General features: G+C 38.4%; 2 protein-coding genes across 2 annotated transcripts in view; one reads left to right on the top strand and one right to left on the bottom strand.

Annotated features, from left to right (window-relative positions):
- The first annotated feature begins 433 nt into the window (after positions 1 to 433).
- Positions 434 to 7,677, top strand: adrm1 (ADRM1 26S proteasome ubiquitin receptor). Its single transcript, XM_016458005.1, has 9 exons — positions 434 to 558; positions 1,012 to 1,229; positions 1,305 to 1,421; positions 1,573 to 1,696; positions 4,273 to 4,351; positions 4,454 to 4,713; positions 4,801 to 4,958; positions 7,071 to 7,173; positions 7,319 to 7,677. Exons 2-9 carry the CDS (start codon positions 1,020 to 1,022, stop codon positions 7,420 to 7,422), a joined length of 1,155 nt encoding a protein of 384 aa, XP_016313491.1. The 5' UTR covers positions 434 to 558; positions 1,012 to 1,019; the 3' UTR covers positions 7,423 to 7,677.
- Positions 7,678 to 7,765: 88 nt separating this feature from the next.
- LOC107666435 (laminin subunit alpha-5-like) overlaps positions 7,766 to 20,062 on the bottom strand; it is an 81,916-nt gene continuing 69,619 nt past the window's right edge. The window contains exons 56-80 of the mRNA XM_016457758.1: positions 19,054 to 19,195; positions 18,859 to 18,958; positions 18,655 to 18,768; positions 18,230 to 18,415; positions 17,999 to 18,141; positions 17,716 to 17,895; positions 17,199 to 17,335; positions 16,937 to 17,090; positions 15,637 to 15,779; positions 15,376 to 15,538; positions 15,162 to 15,293; positions 14,920 to 15,062; positions 14,701 to 14,833; positions 13,507 to 13,650; positions 13,285 to 13,415; positions 13,047 to 13,202; positions 12,774 to 12,900; positions 12,334 to 12,482; positions 11,772 to 11,961; positions 11,540 to 11,686; positions 10,108 to 10,255; positions 9,874 to 10,004; positions 9,628 to 9,721; positions 8,561 to 8,680; positions 7,766 to 8,200 (exon numbers count right to left, since the gene is read on the bottom strand). Coding sequence (XP_016313244.1) covers positions 8,052 to 8,200; positions 8,561 to 8,680; positions 9,628 to 9,721; positions 9,874 to 10,004; positions 10,108 to 10,255; positions 11,540 to 11,686; positions 11,772 to 11,961; positions 12,334 to 12,482; positions 12,774 to 12,900; positions 13,047 to 13,202; positions 13,285 to 13,415; positions 13,507 to 13,650; positions 14,701 to 14,833; positions 14,920 to 15,062; positions 15,162 to 15,293; positions 15,376 to 15,538; positions 15,637 to 15,779; positions 16,937 to 17,090; positions 17,199 to 17,335; positions 17,716 to 17,895; positions 17,999 to 18,141; positions 18,230 to 18,415; positions 18,655 to 18,768; positions 18,859 to 18,958; positions 19,054 to 19,195 — 3,556 coding nt within the window. The 3' untranslated portion in view covers positions 7,766 to 8,051. The remainder of the gene's footprint in view (positions 8,201 to 8,560; positions 8,681 to 9,627; positions 9,722 to 9,873; positions 10,005 to 10,107; positions 10,256 to 11,539; positions 11,687 to 11,771; positions 11,962 to 12,333; positions 12,483 to 12,773; positions 12,901 to 13,046; positions 13,203 to 13,284; positions 13,416 to 13,506; positions 13,651 to 14,700; positions 14,834 to 14,919; positions 15,063 to 15,161; positions 15,294 to 15,375; positions 15,539 to 15,636; positions 15,780 to 16,936; positions 17,091 to 17,198; positions 17,336 to 17,715; positions 17,896 to 17,998; positions 18,142 to 18,229; positions 18,416 to 18,654; positions 18,769 to 18,858; positions 18,959 to 19,053; positions 19,196 to 20,062) is intronic.

Raw genomic sequence — 20,062 nt, 5'->3', positions numbered from 1 at the left:
ACTGGAACTGTCAATATACAAGAAGCTTTTGTAATGGTTTTTAATTGATCTCACTGGTCTAGGCAGTGGAGTAAATATGTATTTGTTAGGTTTTGTGTCATGATGTGAATGAGACTCAAGTTTGATTTTGACAAAAGAGAATCTATTTTTTTAATTCGACGTGGAGTTTACATTTGTGCTTGAGAAATTTGTACATTTTGTTCTCAATCGTGAAAACTCATTCATACTACGTTTTTGTGCAAATAAACTTGACCAACATTATAACCTAATTATTCAATGAAAATATTACATTGCACTAATCATTAGGTGAGTGCATAAAAAGAAAGCGGCTCTGTCTGCACTCCACGACACAGCAGTTGCTGCATGCAAAGAATGACATGTCATTCAGCCAATCAAATACAGCCTTACGCACGAACGTGACCAATAGGAACGCGGCTAACAGGATACAGGAAGTCTCGTGCCACTTTTCTTCAGTCTGTCTGCAACTCTTCAGCGAGTGTCCTTTAAAGACCCTTATATGCTGCTGGAAAACCCACGAAAGACCAGACGTATCCACCGGTATGATGTGCTTTTGTTGCAATATGTTATTATCGGATTTATAGCGGCGAGATCCGTTTAAATACGCATCGGAAACAAAATGCGCAGTCATGTTGAGCTTGAGGTGTTTAAGTGGCAGCTAATGCTAATTGAGTGAACCAAACAATGAAAATATGATTACATTTTTAACCTGGGGGTGAAACTGTGGTAATTATCGTACTATAGTATATATTAAACGTAATATGTAAAATAATATATTTGTACAAATACAAGCCAGCTGCTGTCTTTTGAAGCCAGCTGGAGTGCTGATAAATCTTGCTGAGTAACTGTGCTCACATTTTTCAGCTTCATGTTGTTTGTCAGCTATGTGCTGAAGATGAGCACTGAGCTCTTTGATAAAAACCTGTTTTTTATGAATTCAGAAATAGCTTAAAATGATGTTGTGTGTTTTAACTGTTTGTATTGTGTGTCCAGCAGTAAGGATGTCATCTGGAGCTCTGTTCCCCAGTCTGGTGTCTGGCTCCCGCAGCTCATCCAGTAAATATCTGGTTGAGTTCAGGGCCGGTAAAATGACCCTGAAGGGCAGCACAGTGACCCCGGACAAGCGCAAAGGCACCGTCTACATCCAGCAGACGGACGACTCGCTCATCCACTTCTGCTGGAAGGACAGGACCTCTGGAAATGTGGAGGATGTGAGGGCTGTTTACTATTAGCGGTCGACCGGTGATGTTTTATATGGATATCGAAGTCTTGATTTTGTGTTTCAGGATCTGATAATATTCCCAGATGACTGCGAGTTCAAGCGGGTGAACCAGTGCACTACAGGACGTGTGTATGTGCTGAAATTCAAGGCCGGCTCTAAAAGGCTGTTCTTTTGGATGCAGGTGAGTAAAAGATTGTAGCGTTTTGCGACGCAGCATTTCAGATTTGCTTTGTCAGAATATAATGAAATGATGCACTCAGAGGGGATTGTGATACCCGATCAGCTGTCGTCAAATTTGTGCTTGCTGTTCCATCTCTCGCATCTCTCTAAAGGAGCCGAAAACAGATAAAGATGAGGAGTACTGTCGCAAAGTCAACGAATACCTGAACAACCCCCCCATTCCAGGGGCTCTGGGCAGTGGAGGAGGTGGTAGCCATGAACTCTCTGCTCTTGGTGGTGAGTGATAGAAGATAATAATAATTAATTAATTACATTTATATAGCGCTTTTCTAGGCACTCAAAGTGCTTTACATTGTCGGGGGGTATCTCCTCATCCACCACCAGTGTGCAGCATCCACCTGGATGATGCGACGGCAGCCATAGTGCGCCAGAACGCCCACCACACACCAGCTTATTGGTGGAGAGGAGACAGAGTGATGAAGCCAATCAGTAGATATGGGGATTGTTAGGAGGCCATGATGGTCAGAGGCCAATGGGCGAATTTGGCCATTGGCTTTTTTTAATGACCACAGAGAGTCAGGACCTCGGTTTAACGTCTCATCCGAAGGACGGTGCTTGTTGACAGTATAGTGTCCCCGTCACTATACTGGGGCGTTAGGACCTACACAGACCACAGGGTGAGCACCCCCTGCTGGCCTCACTAACACCTCTTCCAGCAGCGACCTTGTTTTCCCAGGAGGTCTCCCATCCAGGTACTGACCAGGCTCAGCCCTGCTTAGCTTCAGTGGGTAACCAGTCTTGGGCTACAGGGTGATATTGCTTGCATAGATGGAGAACATGTCTTTGGGCCTGACCCAATACCCACATGTGCAGTCTTGACCACTTGAGAGCTTTTATACATGAGTCAGGGATGCATACTTGACACTTTTCAGATAAAAATGTCTGTTTTGTATCCATAAATGTTTTGTGATTCTCACATCTCCAATTAGTTTGTGAAACTAGGTTTGGGGCCTTTCTACACTACCAGTAAACATGGTGTACATAACCTGGTTTCTAATTTCAAAGGGAAATATTTCTATTTACAAAATATTTGTGAAGTGTTCCGCATCATAGCCAATCAAAGGTGTTTAGGTTAATCAGAATCTGCTCAGAATGCTGAATGCGTTTACTAGCTATGCTATGGAAACGCCAAATATAGAGGGGAAAAAATTCCCTTAATTCGCAAAAGTTTTTACGCTCGCTTGAGGTGGTTTTTGACTTTTGTGAAAAAGGGTTAATGCGAATAATGGGAGATGGAAACACATTTTGCAATTAAATTCCTCCATGCGCATCAAAAAAAAGTCATGTGACTGCGCATACGCATAACCTGACCAACCAGCGGACCGATCTCGTTGCACGGCATCTGAAATATTGTTAAGGTCATTCTAAAATGCCCACGCAAAGTCTGTCATCAAAGTATTTCTGTATAATTGCCTCCCAGAACACAACTGCAAAAGCAATGACCGCATTTATTGTGTTTCGTCTGCTCGCTTGTGGCGCAAGTAATTTATTATATATGAAAATTATTATATTCGGTGGCTTCTCATACATTTCTTAGTGATATGCAGTGCCAGTTTATCAGGAAGTGACTATTTAGTTCTCTTTGACTCGTTAGATGGAAACGGTGCTTATTCGCAAATGTTTTATGTGATATTCCAATTTTGTGCACAAGTTAAATTTGCAACTTTGGATGGAATCCCAGCTACTGACTGAGTTCTACACTTGCGGGTCCTTTGATTTTAACTAATAGATAGTGAAGATATGAGGTAGAGAGGTTGATTGTGCAGTGTAGTCAGCTGCAGGAGTGTAGAGTATGAGCTCATGCTGAACTGAAGTGATTGACAGCTTTTGTGATTTATAAAGCGAGCTCTCTTGCTTGCTTTCTATATAGAATTCCTTAGCAGTTTGAATAAAAGCTTTGGGAGTGAGTCCACTAATATGATTGTGAATCATTACTAAAATTGTGATGATTGATATAGTGATAACCATAGCAACAGACGGGCCAAAAAAATCAGAAATGTCAAAATAGATTTCTCAAATGCAGTGGAATAGACTTACCACAGCCAACAACAAAAAAAAACATCTGTGTTTGCTGAATATATTTAGCAGCTATGACGGTTAGATACCAAAAAACTTAGTCACTCTTTTTCATTTGTCACTTTATTTAACTGGATAAATATTTGAAGGTATTTAAGGTGCGCATTTATTTATTTACTTACATTCATAATTTTTATTTTAAAACATTTTCAAGCTCAAACTGCACGGGGACTGTCCAAGGTCTGAAAAATGCTAAAGCTCTCACTAAATCCACTGTCACGGGCAGCGCTACAGAGGCTAAGCATATCACATCATTCATTAGGTTCAGGAACTGGTAACTTACTGCATGTAGGAACTAAGTTAAATTAGATATATTACATATAATTTGGTAGTAAAATATAAAAAGCTGCATGTTGTATTGGAACATATATTATTATGTGTATTTCGTAAAACATTTGCAGCTGCTTTTTGTCTTTTAATTAGAAGCTCCACAATTACTAAATTGCTGTCTGTTGCATATGAACTACCAAACAGGCATCGAGAAGTTTACTTTAAAGTATTGAAAATCAAAATGTGCTCTTTAAAAGTTTTTTTTAGTGTTTTTACAGCTCTATTTTGTAAGTGTGCCCCATCAGGTAATCGTTCTACGCGCACTAGTGGTCAAGTGCAGTGACAGCAAGTGTAGGTATTGGGACAGACACTTTGTCAAGAAGAGTACTAAGTGAATTTCGCTTTTTGTACATGTGTCCTTTTTTTTTTTTTTTTTTTTTTTTTAACTAAAGGTGCTCTGGCTGGTCCAGGTCTGGCCGGTCTGTTGGGCAGTGGAGGTCCTGCTACCAGCAGCTCCACCTCGAGGTACGTCTTTTGATTTCTCTATGCTTATTTTTGGTGTTGCGTTCACACATCTTAATATAATAACATAATATTTTATTTATTATCCCTCTCCTGTACACACAGCTCCCGCAGCCAATCAGCAGCAGCCACTCCTTCCTCTGGATTGGCCGCCCGCCTCAGCTCCACCCAGGCACCCACCACACCTGTAACCCCTGCTGCTACCTCCACCAGCCCGCCCACGGTGACCCCCACCACCCCTGCTGCCCAGACTCCCTCCATGCCTGCGGGACCCCCCTCCAGCACGCAGCCCATCCAGCTGAGTGACCTCCAGAGCATCCTGGCCACCATGAACGTGCCTGCCATGGCTGCAGAGGGGCCGGGAGGTGAGACACTGACAACTGATGTACCTCTGATGCGATTTTCACCCACTTTTCCCATCCTCTAATACGTTGTCCATTGTTCCTCCGCAGTGGACTTGGCGAGTGTGTTGACCCCTGATGTCATGGCTCCTATTCTGGCTAACTCTGAAGTGCAGCAGAGACTGCTGCCATACCTGCCGTCAGGAGAATCGCTCCCGCAGAGCGCTGAAGAGATCCAGAACACACTGACCTCTCCACAGTTTCAGCAGGTCACACTCATGCTCATAATGCACTGAAATGAAGGGCTGTCCCAGTATAGTGTTATTGATGATAACCGTATTATGTTCAAATTCTGGGTATGATTGTTATGTTGTGCTCCAAACTGAATCTAATGGGATTCACCAAAATTGCACTATGAAAGAAAAAAAAAAACAGAAAACCTTTAACACTGTGGCACTGTTTGGTCATTTTTGACCAAAAAATATTTAAGAATTTCGTAATTAATCAGAATGATATGAAACTTGGTAAAGGTTTTGGCACAATACAAAAAAAGTATGGACATGATTTGAAAAGGTTAAATGGTCCAGAAAAAAAAAGTCACACTTGAAGTGTTTGTGGTCAAAAATGACACATTGGAAATGAATGGGAAGTGAATTTCATCTAGTGGAAATGTTTGGTACTGCACCCAAACAAAATCTAATGGCACTTTTCCACTGTGTGGTACGACTCGGCTCGGTTTGCTTTTCCACTGCACATTAGTACCACTTTAAAGTGGGTGGGACTATAGACTGATCGTTATAGTTGCGCCGCCTCGTCTACTGACCACAATACAGCCATTCCTTTTTTCAAGTTGCGTGCGACGGTTGTTTAAAGCAGTTTAAAAAAAGTAGTGCGAACAAATGATACTGCGGTGGCTGTTGCTATTTAAATCTAGCAGGTTTGGTGTCTTGTCGCAAATCCAATGACACTGGTAGTGACAATTCTCTCTGATCTGCAGTGTTCACACATCACATTTTAGTATCGGTACGGCTCACTTGGAACCTTAACCAAGGTGTTACTAAAACAAGTGGCACTAGGTACTGTACACAGTGGAAAAAAACCCAAAAGTGAGCCATACCATGCAGTGGAAAAGTTTAGATCAGTTTAAATAAGATCTCTCATTTTTTTGAGAGATCAACCTCAAATTTGGAACAAAACTTCAGGTTTGTGGCTTTGGTTTTTCACTCCGTTTAAGGGTAAAAATAGTATTTTTGTGTATTTTTCATAGTAGTAAACTTTTTTTTATTTTTTTTATTTCACTTTTAAACTTTTCACTTCAGCAATAATCTACCAAGTGTCTTCTCTAAAAACAAACTTAAGTCTGTGCTCCGAAGCATTCAAGATTTACGACAGTTTGTTAGATATTTAATTTTCAGATTTGTGCTCAAAAATGGTTAACAGGTAATAAATGTATCATAACAATATAAATATAATTTAGTACCATAAAATCTCCATAAAATAAAAAAAATATATATATTAAAAAAAAATATTGAAGTAACATACGTGACCCTGGAGCACAAAACCAGTCTTAAGTCGCTGGGGTATATTCGTAGCAATAGTCAAAAATACATTGTATGGGTCAAAATTATTGATTTTTCTTTTATGCCAAAAATCATTAGGACATTAAGTAAAGATCATGTTCCATGAAGATATTTTGTAAATTTCTTACTGTAAATATATTAAAACTTAATTTTTGATTAGTAATATGCATTGCTAAGAACTTCATTTGGACAACTTTAAAGGCGATTTTCTCAATATTTAGATTTTTTTGCACCCTCAGATTCCAGATTTTCAAATAGTTGTATCTCAGCCAAATTGTCCTATCCTAACAAACCATACATCAATGGAAAGCTTATTTATTCAGCTTTATTATGATGTATAAATCTGTTTTTTGAAAAATTTACCCTTATGACTGGTTTTGTGGTCCAGGGTCATATATAATACATTAATTTCACTGAAGAAGAAAAAAAAAACCTCCATATGAGTAGCACAGATGGAATTGCACCTTAATGCTAGTTGCCGCCCATCTTAAAATGGAAAAAAAGTTAAAGATAAAATGGATAGTTACAGTCCTTATTATAACTGGCCGAGCCGCATTTGAAGCATTTGTAAAAGACCATTCTGCTAAATGTTGGCTGAAAACATTGCTTGGCAGAAGAATTCTTATTTGTCATCAATGAATTAACACTTAGTTGTTGTGTGTTTATTTTATGAAACCTTGCCAGGCATATGTAGTGATTTACAAAAGCAATTTGTGGGAATCTCCATAAATATTTGCCTTGGGCTTGTTGATATAATATTCTGCTTTGATGTAAACATGCCGTGTGTCTGTATCTGTGCAGGCCATGAGTATGTTCAGCAGTGCTCTGGCCTCTGGTCAGCTCGGCCCTCTCATGAACCAGTTTGGTCTGCCCTCTGAAGCAGTGGACGCAGCTAATAAAGGAGGTGAGATGTGCAACACGTCCATCAATCAACATACAATTTCAATTCAAATTTATATGCATATCTTAAGTTCAAGTTTTCATCATTTGTAACAACTGTTTCATGTTCCGTACCCCCAAGCACTCATTTGCTTTGTCCTGGTGTTTAGATGTGGAGGCGTTTGCCAAGGCCATGGAGGGCAGTGATAGCAAAACAGATGACGGCGATTCCAAAGACAAGAAAGATGATGATGAGGACATGAGCTTGGATTAGAACAACCTCGTCTCTCTGAGGTGTGTCTCATGCTAGTCTGGGTTGTTTGCCTGTACTCCTTCATTGTTTCTCGTACGTGTTTTGTATGTCCAAAGCTACACTATTAAACAAATAGTAAAATGAGTAAAATGTGACATGAAACATGAAAGAAATGTTTATTGCCAATAAAAATACAGCTGAGGAAATCTGACAAAATATCAAAAGTGACAAAAATAATTTTTCTGGAGTTTTCAACTCCAGTGATTTCAGATGATACACAATGAATCCCTATGGCACATGGAAACATGGATCCACATTAAATTGCCCTCCAGTGTTTTTATACAACTAAATACTCCATGAAACCCATTTAATGGTGTTTGGTCATGATTGTATCAATGAAATGTACTAATTAAACAACCTGGAACGATATGAATCCAGTGCCAATCCATCTCTATATTCCGCTGGTCCCTGCAGTTCTGAACATTATAGTTTATCAGTGGTGTCTCATCACTTACAGTGCTTTTTAATAAAATTACATACACGGGTGTCATGAAGGTAAACATAAATACTGGTTTAAATTAAATGCTAAGCAAACCCACCACCTGTTGATTTGATAGTGTGAGTGTATGTAGGGTTAATGCAGCTGTGGTCTATAAGGCAGGGCAGCCCTGAGTCCCCACAGATCCAGACACTGACAGGGGTTTTGACAGCATGACAGGCCTGTGGTTCAGTACGGTTTTCCTCACACATCCGTGGAAAGAGAGGACAGTGGACGGGAGACCTGGGACCACTATAGTATCTGCACACCAGAGGACAACAGGCTTATGTCAACATGGATTATCGCTCCTCAGTCGTTCACATTTCAATGTAAGATTTTGGTTCATTTAGCTTAATCGATAGGTACGTAGGAAAAAAGACATGGGAAAAAAAAACTGAAACAAAAGAATAAATCCTGCACACTCCGCATTTGCAAATGCATCAAAATATACATTTATTCACTCACTCAGTAAATTATGTAAAGTGTGGACAGTGTGCGGGATTTATTCTTTTCTGTTTTAAGGTTCATCTAGTTTTTAAAAATGATCATTCTTGATTGGCCAGCTGCATGTTCTCTGTCAGGAATTATAAATGTTGATTTGGTAGCGTTCAGATGTCATACCTGGCACGCCGCCCAGATAAACAGTCTCTTTGCCCCCGTTCGACCGGCTCTGTTTGGGACCCACTCCATGTTCACTCGCCGCATCCACATGTAGCTGGATGACATTGCTCTTCTTCACAACTGAAATCATTATATATATTATATCAACATTCAAGTGTGAAAGTATATGGCAAATACATTGCTTATGAAGTATCTATATATTTTAATCCTTCTGTTCTGTTCAGGTCAGGTTTAGAACCAGATGAAAAGTAAAAAAAAAAAATGGACAAAGTATTTTCATGGACAACATTTTTCAAGTGTCTGTATTTTATCAGAGTATTTTTATTTTGGGAAACTTTCACAATAATGTATTAATGTACTTTCACAATAATGCTTTGGAATGTAGTGAAGGAAAAGCAAAAGTTACTAATACTTAGTAACTAAAAGTTACCAAGAAAATGTACTAATGCTGAATTTTAGTATTGATTACTGTAAGTTACTTTAGTATTGATTACTGTAATTAGGTCACGTCTGTCAGTTATTTGTGCAGGGTTGAAACAACATGAGTGTGAGTAACTGGGTGAACTAACCCCATTTGACCTCTTTCAAAGTATTTTTATACTGTTTGCCACAATTGGTTTCCCCCTTATTTCTAAAATACTAGATGGCATATTATTTCACTTGTTTGCACACTTGAATTATCAGTGTAACTTAAATTGAGATTTTAGTATACTTGGTAATAAAATTGGCAAATAAATATTTAAAGTCTGAGTAATGACTAGTGCTGGCCAAAATAAATAATAAACATGGTTCATTTATCAATCAGTACTTTTAAGTTTTAATACTGAAGTACACAAAAAATACGTAAGTAAAATTGAATATGAGCACTTTCACTGAAGAACTAGATTTGTGTACTTCGTCCACCAGTGGAGAACCTTAAGTTCTAAATGCCTTTGGTTTCCAAATAAAATAAATACAAAGTACAACCCCATTTTATAAAATCTGACCCAAAATAACAGATGCATTTTTTCAAACAGACCACAAGGGTTAAATGCAGTATGGTTGTGTTCGTGTTTTTCAAGACTCACTTGCAATAGTGTGCCATCCTCCGTCACAGAGAGACTCTTCTGGTGTGAGACTGACTGAGAACTCTCCACTGCCGCTGTTCACCAACACAGTCACCTGCACAGAACAAACAAACAAACTTGTCCCACTGGCCTTCAGGGAGCACCACCAACCCTAAATGAAATCTGTTGACATTCCCTGAACTTTAACCTTGTAAGAGTTACGGGTAACTTATTGCATGTATATGTGTGAGTGCATGGCTGTGTCACCTGGCCCTGGTTCAGATAGAGACTCAGCTGTGGAGTTTTCTTGGCTCCAGTGTGCAGCAGGAGCCCAGAGTCTGAAACCAGACGGACCTCCAAAAGGATCTCGAGGTCCCGGCCTAACACCAGCGATTCGTCTAGCATGAGAGAGAGAGGCGCACTAAACAAGGTGTGTTGTCCACCATCTTTGTGAATGAAATCTGAAGTGTGTCTGATCTGATGGGTTGATTGATGGCTCACCGATGGCCAGATATCCTCCCTGACTGGAGAAGTAAACCCCGGGCTGGAGGGGCTGCTGGTAGCAGGGTGTCACTCCCACACTGTGAGAGGGGCTCTGTGCCGGCACCTCGTTCAGCTTCAGATCCCGCACACAGCCAACGAAACCAGCCTGAAAGAGAGAAACGGACTGAAAGAAAAGTCACATCACATCATGAAGGTATATCTGTGAATATGTTCAGATCTGTACAATCTCGGTTCCTAAACGCAGTGAGCTGCCTAAAAAACCCCGCTTTTTAGAGTCTCATGAGTGCTCTCCTGAACTGAAGGCGGCTCCGAACTTCATTATGCTGCCTTCTACAAAATCATTAAATATATCCTTAAAGGAAAAAATCCTGACCTATACTATTCAAAATAAAACGACTTCTCAAACTTCTTCGAGGTTTATTCTGTATATTCACCAACAGATGTGATTAAAATATCCACTTTATTATTAAGAAATAATATTAATAAAAAGATTGTATGCATATTTGGAATATGAATTCATACTAGCAAAATAATATATTAAAACAATATAATATTCAAAATAAAAAAGCATGTTCTTATTACAATATTATGATTAAATATTAACAAAATAATACAATATTAAACAATATAATATTCACAATAAAATAAACATTTATGTTCTTACTAAAACTGTGGTAACTTGACTTTTCTTTTTTTTTACAGTAAAATAAAATAACCTTTGTGTATATCATTTAATATGAAAAATACAGCAGTAAAAATAGTTCAAGCTAATTAAAAAAAAGAGATATCTGTGTGTGCTTATTAGAGTATCGCATTATTAGAATAGCAACATACTGACATCAAAATTATTGTGAATCAAGTCTCTTGTTTGCTTTGCATTATTTAGTAAAATTTTTGTAAAAGTTTGTAAAATATAACACGGTGAATCAAGACCTGTATTTCAAATAAAATAAAAATAGCAATAAAATAGTTCAATGTAATTAAAAAGTTTTTTTTTTTCATGCTAACATCAAACTCCTATTAAAATACTATGATTATTTAGTAAATAAAAATATATAATATTAATAGAAGTATATATGTGTGTGTGTGTGTGTGTGTTCTTAAAATAAAATATGATTATTTTGATTAAAATGTAATAAAATAAAACGTGGTGGTCGGAGACCTGCATTTCAATGAAAATATGCAAAAAAAAACAAAACAGTCAATCCAATTAAAAAGAGATGATCTTATCCAACATTTGTGCGTACTTATTAGTGTATTGCACTGTTAGCTTAGCAGCTAACATCAGCCTAATGTTCGCTTTGCAATATTTGTGTGACCCGTTGAGTTGTTGCCCATGTTGATCATTTCACTTCAGTCACTGTGTAAAGCAGGAGACAGCATGGCAGTTCACTCGTTTTGAACATGGTATGTGTAAGACAGTGTTTACCATAGCTGCACTGTGGTCTGAGGGAAGTCCACCGATATAGAGAGGTGCAGCAAACACGCTCTTCCCTCCGCCCGTCACCCTCTTCCTCTGCGTCTCGATGCCGTCCACCGTCAGAGACGCCCGGTCAGCCTCCACTCGCACAAACACCTGCACCAGTTCATTGTGAAAATAAGAGATATGCAAACAAAAAATCACAAATTTGTCTAAAAACATGTCTGACCCACATACGAACCGTGTGCCACAGGCCGTCGTTGTATTTCTTTTTGCTGCGTATGCTGGTCTTCTTCTTTCCGCCGTTGACTATCAGCATCAGATGGCCATCAAACACAGAGAGCGTCATGATCCTCTGGCTCTTCCCTCCCGCCACGTGGAAAATCAGTCCACTCGAGGAGTTCACACGCACACCCACAGAGATGTGTGGCCTGCAGACGCAGTTTAAAACAGGTATGCCATTTTGGCATTTTTGGTTGCTATTAGTGACTTTTTTTTGGTCAGTACTGCATATATTATAGTGATTCTCATGCTAATTTCCCATTTTTTATATATTTAGATTACCTTCGCTGTCATCTAACACTCACTTAAAAGTTTAATTGTTAAAATCATTAATAATGTAATCTCAAAATAAATATCAATTTTTCATACTGTACAATATAATGTTGTGATGCCTAATTTCATTTTTTCATACAACAGTACAGAATTTTAATATCAGCCATTTATCAGTTATTAGCCATAACATGTAAATAATTATTGACTTATTGGTTTGCAGTGTTTTTTTGCTTTTTTTTAATACTCACGCCTTGCTAAATGCTTGAGGCAGCGAATCAAATCTCAGGTGGCTGTGGGAGGAGCCACTGAAATGATGAGCGTCATCCTCCTGGGTGGACATCTCACCCTGACAGGACTCGCGTGCCATTCGACTTCTCCAGCTTCCATGAGGCTTATTCTGTACATTCACAAACAGACACAAAGTTCATTCAAATAATGTTATTTGATATTAAGAAAATAATATAATATTAAAAAGAAACCCTTTATGCGTTAATGGAAATCGATTTCATACTACAAATAATATAATATTAAAACGACATAATATTCCAAATAAACTAAACATTTATGTGTTGTTATTAAAATAATACAATGATTTTAAATTTGTAATTTTATTTTATTAAAAAATCAAATAAAACAAAACAACAAACAAACAAATAAATTAATTCAATTCAATTCAATTAAATAGTACCTTTGGATTCTTTCTCCGTGGCGAGTCCAGTATTTCCAATGGGACTGAAGAGGAGGGGCAAACAAATGTGTATTTGCGTCCCTCTTGAGCTTTTTTCAAATCTTCAACAGTCTGGGGTTCATTAATTCTAAGAACACGATGTAGAAATTATAAGAGCTGATCTAACTGCAACTTTTCATAAAGCTTATACATTCAGGTATAAGATTTAATTGATCATTCATTAGCATTTTCCTCCATTAATCTATTTCTAACACCTCTCTCTGCATCACACACCTCTTTATGAAGAAGTTAGTGAGGCAGCCGGTGAGGCCGTCTGACTCCGGTATGCCGCCCACATAAGTAATGCCAGGCTGTAGCACTGCGCTGATGTTGGCTGCACTGCCAGTTCCTCCTCCACTCTCAAGAACATCATCTATATAAACGCGTAACCTAAACGGAGGCAGAAATGGTCAGCACCATGTACACAAACACAATTTGATTGTACATTTATAACAAACATATAGTGGCATACCCTTCTGTGGTGCGGTAAAATGCAACATAGTGACTGTTGTCATCGTTATACGTCTTCAGAGAACTGACTTCATTATTGCCAGCACGGACTACTACATTACCGCCTGACAAGAGCACCTGACACACATCACTCTGAGGAGACCAACACAAACACAGACTTTGACAATGGCTGCAAGTGTCTTCAGTAGTCAGTATGTCAAACTGTAACCAGTGTAATTTGTACCTGGCCTTGCCGGTAAAACATGAGCCCGTTTTGCTGATCTGTCCTGAAGCCGATTCCAGCATAGAAGTTGTCTGGATGATCCAGTACATTGTCCATTTTCAAGCGCAGGTAACCTTCACCAGTGAAATGAGCCTCACGCGTAAACTGACACACAACACAAACACACATAAACATGTCTTAATACAGGAGAAATCATATATGGTGGAAATCAGTAGGGTTGGGAATCAAAAAGAATTTACAGATTCTGAATCCGCTGCGTGATTCTGGTTTATTATCAAGATTCATTTAATAACTCCGTTCTCATAGCGGCTTGTTTAAGCTGGGTTATTTTAGCATGTTTACAGTAATAACAGTTCTAAAAACGATAATTTGCTATTAACTATTTCAATTTGTTCCTTTGCTTTGTTACATATTTTAACAAAGTGTCTAGTCAAGTAATATTGGCATGGCCTAAATAATATTTCTTAAGCTAAAGGCTTGGGTATACTCACACAGACATTATTTGTTAAAAAGAAATTTGTTATACTGTTTGCAAAAATTCGGACACCTGTGTTGCTGGGTGCGAAGCATTTAAATATACAAATGTAATGGACTGAGTGAAGAAATGAACTGGAAATTATGTTTGCATCAAAGTAAGCGGTCACACCCATCTTGGACTGAAGGCAGTTAGAAAGTGTTTAACAGCTGATAACCAGCTGTTTTCAGAGCAACTAAATAAACTTTCGTATCGGCCAGATTTAATTAGAAATGACATAATGCAACTTTGTTCTTACAGTTACGAGGAAACAGAAGAGACAGATCTTTTCTTGTATATTGTGATGCACATCTCCATTACAATGGCTTATCAAACAAAGAAAAGGGTTTAAGTGGACTAACTGACTGAAGAAATCATAAAACAAATATGCAATTAAAAAAAAAATTAAACATGCATGGATGAATTGTTCACAATAAGATCAATAACATGCATTTAGAAAATAGATCCACTTTGTTTGAAGATTTTTCTTGACGTACATCAGGGCATTTACCATAGCAGGATTCGTTACTTCACACCCTGGACTCTGGAGGCCTCGTTTTTCACAATGAACTAAGTGCGAATGCAAGTATATTCCCTCATCGTACACAGATGTTCCAGAATCATTAGCATTATTTGTATGTAGATTCCCAACCTGAAGAAACAAGTATGAAGACGCTCACCAGCAGGTCATCTGGACAGCCATAGCTGATCCCTGCACTCTTCATGGTCTTCATTTGAACAAAGCTTTTCATGGCCTTAACGGTCCTGAAGCAGCCCTTTATGGAGCCGCGTTTATGAAACACACTCTTTAAACTGCAATGACATGCACAGATAGTTAATTCTACCTCAGATCACCAGCCCTGCATCTAATATCTCTGTGGAAATATCTGCATGGTCACCTCTCGGGCATCTGATCCTCTGGCACTCCGCCCAGGAAATACCTTCCTGTGAAGTTGAGCTCTCTGCTGGAAAGCGTGTAGATCTTCTGACGATCTAGCCTCACTAGCATTTCATTTTTCGAAAGTTGAAAGATAACATCCAACTGAAAACAACAAACACAGAAAACATTAAAATAAATCAACCTTACAGAGATAAGCAGATATGCGAGAAATTACTGGAATAAATAGAAGGTTTTACTCACAAATTTCACTTGTGCATTACTGATTTTAATATTTGACTCTTGTTGTGGGTCAGTTAAGTTGGACAACCGTCCATCAAGGTTATGTAGGACTTTAAGAAGACCGTCTTGCACAGCTACGCACACATACTTATCCTGAGAAGGGAAAAGAATGACATTAACACCATAACCTTCGTCAAACAATCACAAATCCTACGTTTTGCAGGCCACGTCTCACCTGTCTTTGGAACAACAGGAGAATGCCGTTTTGCGAGATGAGTTTGATATGCTGCTCAAACACACGGTCGTCCTTCAGAGTTTCGAACAAAACCTCAACATAGCCCGAACCATCAAAATACACTCCGTTAACTACCCACTCGGGCGTATTTGCTGGCCTCTTCCTGTTTAAACACATGAAGCGATTTGACAAGGAACGCACTCTCGCAAAGAGGTTAACAGATTATATGATTTAATAAATAATAAATGAAACCCCTCTGACCGTGAACAAGGGAGGTCAGTTGTGGTGTTCATTTGCAAGTTTTGCTCGAAGTTATAGAGGCTGACTAGTTCTTCATTTAGACTTAATAACTCCAGGCAGCCCTTGAAGAAGTTAGGAGACGTGATGTTCAGATCCATTGGAGGCTATGTGTTTGAGAGAAAGAGAGTGCGAAAATGTGAAATGTTTTGGAAAATCCACCAATATTATAATTATGGATGATTAAAAAATAGCTGATAATTAGTTTCAATCAATAAATTGCCAATTGTAAAATTCTACACCAGTTCAGTTTTGGTCACCTTTGGCTTGCTCATTTGGGTTTAAAAGACAATTAAAACTGAGTAATATTATTGATATGACTGCACTGACACCATCGGATGAGAACAAAACTTGAACTGAGCTGGATAATGACACTATTTACTACTGTAAACCTGCTTTAATTTAATCAAATTTGTTTCATAATTGATGAACTTTGCAACACTGACAATGCTACGGAACTGAATTAAATCAACGTTGAACTGATCACACTATTGTCTTCTGTAGAGTTGCTTTACAGCTGAAACTGAATTGTGAAATGAAGAATTGTGCAACATTACTTTTCTATTTATTACTGTGAAGCTGCTTTGAAACAAATCAAAGATATGACAAAAATATGACTTGGCTTATTAAATTATTAGTTTATTATTAAATTATCAACTTTAAATGAGTATGAGATGAAGGTAATCTCAAAGTAAAAATTATTACATATCCAATGTTTACCAATGGCAATAAGTAAAAAAAACAACTTTTATTTTAAGATTCTTATGGTCACCAAGGCTGCATTTAATTCTTTATGAACACAGCAAAAACAGTAATTTTGTGAAATATTATTTGAATTTAAAATGACAATTTTCTATTTGAATATGTTTTAAAATGTCATTTATTCTTGTGATGCAAAGCTGAATTTTCAGCATCATTACTCCAGTCTTGAGTGTCACACGATCCTTCAGAAATCATTCTAATATGCTGATTTGCTGCTCAAGAAACATTTATTATTATCAATGCTGAAAACACTTGTGCTGCTTAATATTTTTGTGGAAACTGTGATTCTTTTTTCAGGATTCGTTAATGAACAGAAAGGATTTATTTAAAATAGAAATTGTTTGTAACTTATAAAACCGTCTGTCACTTTTGATCTATTTAATGCATCCTAGCAGAATACAAGAGTTGCTCAGGTGGTTTGCTCATTGGCTCAAGTCAAAAGTGCCCACTCCTAAGTGTTTAAGATATTCTGCTCCATAGACAGGGGTTTTGTGTTACTCACAGCGAAATTGGTGGGATAAGCTCCGACATACAACACAGTCTCTTTGGCTGGTAAGTTGAGCAGGCCTTTTTCTCCTCCTGCCTCCATGCTTTGCTTAACTATATTTATTTCTTCTGAATCTAGGGACATTGCCATCTGACCATACTGTAGAGTCCTGCACACAAATACAGTAGAAGTAGAGTAAATACAGCTAGAAAATAATAGCAATGAAGTCAAAGCTCAACAGATATGTGTCGGTAACAATGGTGTGCACGTTTCCCACCTCTCCAGGACAACTTTGCTGAAGTAATCCTTATTCACGCTCTCAGTCATCAGCACCTGCGCTGTATCTCCTCCCACATTAAAGTACCAGCGCAGCTTTGATCCTTCCAGCATCATTGCCATATAGTCTTTACTGGACTACAGTACACATTCAGCACAGACACGTGTGTTTATATTCGCACATACAGTGGGTACGGAAAGTATTCAGACCCCCTTAAATTTTTCACTCTTTGTTATATTGCAGCCATTTGCTAAAATCATTTAAGTTCATTTTTTTTCCTCATTAATGTACACACAGCACCCCATATTGACAGAAAAACACAGAATTGTTGACATTTTTGCAGATTTATTAAAAAAGAAAAACTACAAATGGCTGCAATATAACAAAGAGTGAAAAATTTAAGGGGGTCTGAATACTTTCCGTACCCACTGTATGTGCAACTCAAAACAGCTTAATATAATAACACATGCAACATATCATAAAACACAAAAGGTATAGGCTGAGGAAGTCGGCTTACGTCATTTCTTCCAAGGTAGAGGACAAACTGGGGATTGGTGGTAGTTTGGCGTAGTGTACGTGTGGCACGTGGTAGCTTGATGTACATGTGTAGCGATGAATAGGCTGCCAGGTCGGCTACATTACTGGGCATCCTCACTTGTACTCCTGAGTTACCATTAAACTGCATTGACACGCTCACCTGAAGAACAGACAGTCGAATCATTTCCTAAAGCACCACTTCAATCTGGGAATTTTTGTATCTGGAAAACTGGGAATACTTTGCGACTTCTGAAGAGCTGTACCTTGTTGGCAGCATTGCGAGCCTGTTCAATGAGCTGGCGGATTCTCTGGATGCTGTCGGAGATGTTGGACGGCTGAAATGAGGTGTTCTGTAGACGATCCAACTTCTCCATCAGCTGAGGAAGAGTGTCGCTCAGCGCCACCACTGCAGGAACACAGAAACACATTGGACTTGATGTGAAAGCCACGTCGAGATCACACATGCTCACTCAGGAGAGCTCCCTCACACGCACCTGACGTATTGGCATCATTGAGAGCTCTGTTGATATCATCGCTGGTGGCGTTTGAGTCTCCGTACTGCTTCTGCCACTCCTCCAGCTGCTTCTGAATTGGAGCCAGCGCATTGCTAACATTAGCCACCGTGTTGTTAGCCTGCTCCACCGCACTCTTAGCTGCTGCGATGTCGTTCACTATGTCTTCTGCATCATTTCAACACATATTAACGACAATGTTTAGGTCATGGTTTCGATTCAATTAAGTTTGACAGACTCGAATATATACAATAGCGTTTAAAAGTTTGCGGGCAGTCATTTTTTAAGTTAATTACTTTCATTCAGCATTCATGCATTAAACTGATCAAAAGTGACAGTAAATACATTTATAAGGTTTTAAAATATTTCTATTTCAAATAAATGTTCTGGGGACTTTGAGCTCTGACCTCGGCTGGCGTTGAGGCTATTTTGAATGTTCTTTAGGTCTTGGAGTATTTTCTCTTTCTTCTTTTCAGCATCCTGCAAACTTTTTTGTATGGAGTCCAAGCGTGGCTTTAGACCTGACAAAGATATAGTAAAGGCCTGCATTAGACCGAGGTTCACACCAACAAAGATGTACCTTGAAAGAAGCATTAGTTTGCTTTTCTTACTTTGAGTGCTGTTATTCAGTTCCTCTGCTTGCTTCACAAGCTCAATACTCTGATTCTTCAGTTTAGCAGCTTGTAGGGGCAGGTCTGTGTCCTTTATGTTCTAGATCATATAAAGAAACAATAAAAACTCAATTTGCATTGATAAAGGTGCACTGATGCGCATGCACAGATGACGGAGTGTGTGGTTGACTGTACCTCCAAAGCCTCAGTAGCAGATTCATTGGCTTTCTTAGCTGCAGTCTCAGCTTCCAGCACGCTGTTTATAATGTTAGTGTATGCGCGAGATGCGTTCAGAGCACGCTGTATGAAACTGTCTTGATTGGAGCCAGATATTAGACTGCACAACAACAAACACAAGGCCACAATGTTACATATAAAGATACATTTATCATATTATATTATCATTCTATATGAAATGTTATATAAATAAAATTGCTTTGCTAATTGCATTTTGTTGTGTACAATAATTACATAAATATTGTGTAAAATATTTGTTCAATTCAGCAATTTTGTGAATCCCTCATTTGCTGCCCTTTAATTATGTACACTGGAATACATTGGCCATCAGTCGCCCTGCTATCTAGCATCAGAATCACTCATTAAAAAGCCAATTTAAAGCTGCAGTCCGTAACTTTTTTTGGTTAAAAATGATCCGAAATCAATATTTGAGCAAGTACATAACCAGCCAGTGTTTAAAACCATCGCATTAATTTAGCCTGATTCACAACGGTTAGCTTATAATAATGTTTTCTAATCTGAGTGGTACGGGTAGGTTTTTGCGGGAAATTCGAGCATGCTTCTGCGTCATTACGTCACTTCTGTAAACATAAAGAAGTTGTCCCGGCTACTAGGCTATTGCATGTGAGCATCCTGCAGGTGGCCGATCGTTTATAGCCTTTTCTCACAGCAGCTACAATAATTAAATGTATCATTTTGATGGCGGATTGTAATCCATAAAGGATTATGTGTTTATGAAACATATGTGAATGAAATTAAATTATATTCCAGTTATAAATGTGCTTCTGATTACAGATAGCCTGGGATTACAAAAATTTGTATTTTAAAGAAAACCAGTTCGAAGGGAGCATAATTTGCTTTTTGGGTTAAAATAATTTCTTAAAGGGGTCATATGATGCTTTTTTAAAGATCATTATTTTGTGTATTTGGTGTAACAGAATATGTTGACATGCTTTAATGTTCAAAA

The sequence above is a fragment of the Sinocyclocheilus anshuiensis genome, unplaced genomic scaffold, assembly GCF_001515605.1.
Source record: "Sinocyclocheilus anshuiensis isolate Anshui unplaced genomic scaffold, SAMN03320099.WGS_v1.1 scaffold201, whole genome shotgun sequence".
Lineage (NCBI taxonomy): Eukaryota > Metazoa > Chordata > Actinopteri > Cypriniformes > Cyprinidae > Sinocyclocheilus > Sinocyclocheilus anshuiensis.
This window is presented reverse-complemented; position numbering and strand designations above follow the sequence as displayed.

Excerpts from the sequence above, each read along its gene's own strand:
- adrm1 (XM_016458005.1), top strand. The coding sequence starts at position 1,020 with ATGTCATCTGGAGCTCTGTTCCCCAGTCTGGTGTCTGGCTCCCGCAGC. Across the intron at positions 1,230-1,304 it reads CCTCTGGAAATGTGGAGGAT|GATCTGATAATATTCCCAGA; the intron begins GTGAGGGCTGTT and ends TTTGTGTTTCAG. Across the intron at positions 1,422-1,572 it reads GGCTGTTCTTTTGGATGCAG|GAGCCGAAAACAGATAAAGA; the intron begins GTGAGTAAAAGA and ends ATCTCTCTAAAG.